The sequence below is a fragment of the Athene cunicularia genome (genome assembly GCF_003259725.1).
Source record: "Athene cunicularia isolate RWA chromosome 4 unlocalized genomic scaffold, athCun1 chr4_part3, whole genome shotgun sequence".
In the NCBI taxonomy this organism is placed as follows: Eukaryota; Metazoa; Chordata; class Aves; order Strigiformes; family Strigidae; genus Athene; species Athene cunicularia.
In genome coordinates this window covers 11,565,153-11,569,201 of record NW_020799100.1, presented here as the reverse complement: position 1 = coordinate 11,569,201, position 4,049 = coordinate 11,565,153, and the positions used below count along the sequence as shown (strand labels likewise).

Genomic DNA, 4,049 nt, shown 5'->3' with positions numbered 1-4,049 from the left:
CCCCCCCCCCCCCTTTTTTTTTTTTCTTTTCAGAAATCTGCTCAAAATGCTGTTTAGATATGCAGGAGTTTCAGTGATCAAGTCAGAAACAGTATTTGGGTTTTAAAATAAAGCTTGCAAAGAAAAAGACCCCATGTTTTTAATATAACCTTGAATTTAGACTGGAGCTGACGTAATTGTTACTGAGCTCCATTCCATTAACAAAAGCTTACCTTCACTTACAACAGCTAATGAATTTTTAGAGTTTAATATTTGTTTTGTATTCAGAAACCATTCTGCAATGCTGTCTTCACTGCCAGATTAATCTCTAGCTACACAGTTTTGAAACACAATTTACAGACCCCTGAAGCTATCCTACAAAGTCTTAAAATTAAGAACTCTAGGTAAATCTCAAGTCACAGCTATTGCATGAGCTGGAATTAGTCTCAAACTTTGACTAGCTTTGGAAGGGCAAGAGAAATTAATCTTCTGATGTATAAAACAAGTTCTAAACAAGGCTGCTGGTGAAGCAGAGAGTCCTACAAAGTAAGGTCAGTTAAGGACTACATCATTGATCTGTTTCAGTTCATGTCTCTAAACAAAAGAAACAGGTTAACTGCAAAGAAATGGTATTCAGGAAATGAAAATTATGTGTCTTCTCGGATACTAGCAAAAGCCACAAAGTCCAGATGGTCTAAGGTCTCAGTTTGTGTTTCACAAATTTCTTACCTTAATACAGTATTTGACAGTTATGTGCAAAGTTTCAAAACTCCATTATTCATCATCTGTGTGCATTATACATAAATAAACTAACAGGGAAAGGAACCTTTCCGTACTTGCTACAGCAGCACCTGAAGAAAGGGGTAAAAGGCAAGCTGTACAGCTAAACTGATTTTTTTTTTTTTTTTAATAATGCTCTGGCACAGTGGTCTTAAAAATAAGAACAGCTGATAATCAAAACCACATTCTTGATGCTAACAATCAAAGCACTGTATATAAGTTACTTTATACCCTTAAAAATTATTGCACACCTAAACACAGAAACTCCCAATCACAGCAGTGTAAGTTCCATATATTACTAATAATGGTTTAGATGTTTTGAGATACATACCAGCTATCATCTTCTTCACTGCAATTTTCAAGTTCTAACACTTTGACTTCATCCAGATCTGTGTTATTTGAAAGACTTTCTAGATCTCCACATTTTTCACTGGGATTTTGTTCATTTATTTTAACTGAGGAATCAATATCTGCAAAGACCAAGTTTCCCATAACTCTGTGCTGTTACTTGTATCCGTACGTGAAGAACATCTAATGTTATCATCGGTCTTCATTTCCACCTTAGACGTGGTGGAAGACAATTCCTCAGTGGCACTGTTGCAACTATATTGCATTTGGGCACCTATGTCTTTTTTTAAGCAGTTGTTCTCTCCTTCCTCCCTTCTTATTTTGCTTAATTGGTTGTGCAGATCTGCCATGATTTGCTTCTCAGTTATTGCATTGATGCTATTATTAATTTCCATTCCATTAAGACCAGAGTCAGGATTATCCACACCAGCATGGATCTCACTCTGCATGTTTGTCCCAAGCATACCCCTGCTACCCTTCATTCTCGGGTGCTGATTCTCAATCTCCAGTCTCCTCACTAGTTCCCGCAGCTTTCGCACCTCCTCGAGCTCTGGGCCAACCGCCTCGGATGCCGGCTCCGTGTCAGGGCCCATGGCAGAGTTCTCTGTTGAGTCTCGTCCTAAGTCAGGCTCCAGAGCATGATCCTGCTGTATGAGCGGGGCGCTTCCAGGCACTACCATCATCCAAAGCACACAGTTTCACTGCAAGACACGAAAAACATATAAAAGCTCCACAAAGGTGAACAATATTTCAACCAAACTGCAATTGAAGACCAAAAATTATGAAGTTTATAAGCATAAACTAATTATACTGGGGTATAGGGCAGCTGAATTTAATCAAAATATATTGAAAAAGAGCAACTGAAATTAGAAGGAAACATTTCAACACAAATTACTAATTTTAAACAGTTAGGACATGCAACTATTATGCTACAAATTAGACTGTATAAAAGGAAGTCGATCTAATCACACACACAATAGTTTAGTTTCCATCTGTTTACAAACAAAATACATGAGAAAAGCACTGATTGAGCAAAGTCAGGAAACATAATTAGCAAGGTGCTGACGTCAGACAATGACAGCATTAAGAAAATGGTAAAAACATCCTTTGTTCGTTACCAGACTTATCCTGGAAAAGCAGAAAAAATTTGAAAACATTTCTGTATCAACATATACCAAAGACTAACGACAATGACTAATGACAGGAACTGCACTTACTGTGGCACATGAAAATAAGCATAACTAATGTCTTTACTGGCGTATTTTCTTGTTACAACTGGAAAGAGAGAGGCAAGTTCCCTAATGCAAACAGCAAAAAACCCCAGAAAAACACATAGATAAAGATATGGCACCACAGGTTACTTAAGTTTCATAAAATGAAACCATCTCTCTCCTTTTCCTGTCTTAATTGCTGCCATTCATCCTGTGTTTGTGTTGACCAAGGAAGAGTGTGCAGAGCACTGTCACTCAGGCAGCTTTGAACCGCACAGGTATTCAGGCTCCCAAAAGCCATAAAATAATGCTGGTGCACTTAACATACAGTTTTACAACACTTACAAAATAATAAGCCAACACTGATTTTTCCCTATGCTAGTGATTTACATGAATTAAGTTACAGTGGGTGCCCTCATTTCTGAATGGACTCCTCATGGAAAAGCCTCTAGTATGAGATTAATGTTCCACAGAGCAAGTAAAAAGGATTCCCCTAAAAAAATTATAAGTCTTTTCTATTTTGCAGAAGGAGGGCAAATAGATAGACTGACAGAAGAGGGAGTTAGACAACACAGCCAATTCAAAGTTTAAAGGATTTGATGCAGGCACTACAACTAAATTTGAACCCTGATTTTATGTGGCTGTAGATGTTCTTCCCCTTTCCCTCTGCTGTCTGAACATTTCCCATTTTTAAGGCCTAACTGCCAGCAGGTACAAGAAAACACAAAAATTAGATGTCACACAAAGAAAGCATGGTTAAAAATACAGATATCCCCCCATACACACCTTGGCATCTCCCTATTTACTTAGTTGTTTCTAACAGCAGTAGCTGAGAACATTTCCTAAAAATACAGTTCTGTTTTAGTGGTGGATTTTTTTTTTTTGACAGGGGCTTTTAAATTTTGGTCTTCTACATACAAGATGAAAATATGAGGCTTACATTTGAATTAAAAATGAACATGGAAGCACTTACGAAGAGCCATAGGTGAACAGAGCTGACTGTAGCACACTTTAACCACAGCTTTCAAAATCACGCCTATAGGAAGCACTGCTGAAGTCATTTTGACTTGGGGAAAAAAAATTTAATTTGGAGTTACCAAGCAATCCAATTCCTACTCATATGCCCGCTTCAAAAAAATCTTCTTGCATGCATTCTCACTCCTACGAAATTATCCGATCTCTCAACGAGTAAGAAAACTAGCATGATTTTCAAAGACATTTCAAAGCTATTGCTCGGTAACTTGCTGAGGATGCACCAGCAGGGAGTTTAAGAGTTCTACTGTCAAAGCAAAACACAAAGACTCAAGGCGGAGGGGGGGAAGCAATAAGGTCTCTCACCCGAAAAATCAGTTTCCCTCCAAGGCTGAGGAGCAGCAAAAACTGCATTTTCCTTCACACGGGGGGAACAGATTAAAACAGTTGAGCCTTTTCCCACGATCAGTAAGTCTAAAAACCACCCAAATAAGGATATAGGAAGGGAAAAAATATAAATCTATAGAACTTAATTTCATTGTATAATGGACTCCAGGGGAAGAAAAAAAAAAAAAAAAAGGAAGCCACATTTCAAGCCATTACTGTGTCGGAGACAATAATTTGGACTTTTTCAAAAAGACATCCGGGTTTCTAACGGCAGGTTAACGGGTTCTCCTCAGCGGACGAGCTGCAGCCGGAGGGGAACAAACGCCTCCTGCGCGCCCCCCGCCCCCAGCCGGGGCTCCCGCCGCCCTTCCT

General features: G+C 38.8%; 1 protein-coding gene across 1 annotated transcript in view; it reads right to left on the bottom strand.

The window, feature by feature from the left end:
* LOC113479897 (SLAIN motif-containing protein-like) overlaps nucleotides 1-3,932 on the bottom strand; it is a 26,778-nt gene extending 22,846 nt beyond the window's left edge. The window contains 3 exon segments of the mRNA XM_026848279.1: nucleotides 1,091-1,250; nucleotides 1,253-1,808; nucleotides 3,657-3,932. Coding sequence (XP_026704080.1) covers nucleotides 1,091-1,250; nucleotides 1,253-1,790 — 698 coding nt within the window. The 5' untranslated portion in view covers nucleotides 1,791-1,808; nucleotides 3,657-3,932.
* Between the last annotated feature and the right edge of the window lie 117 nt (nucleotides 3,933-4,049).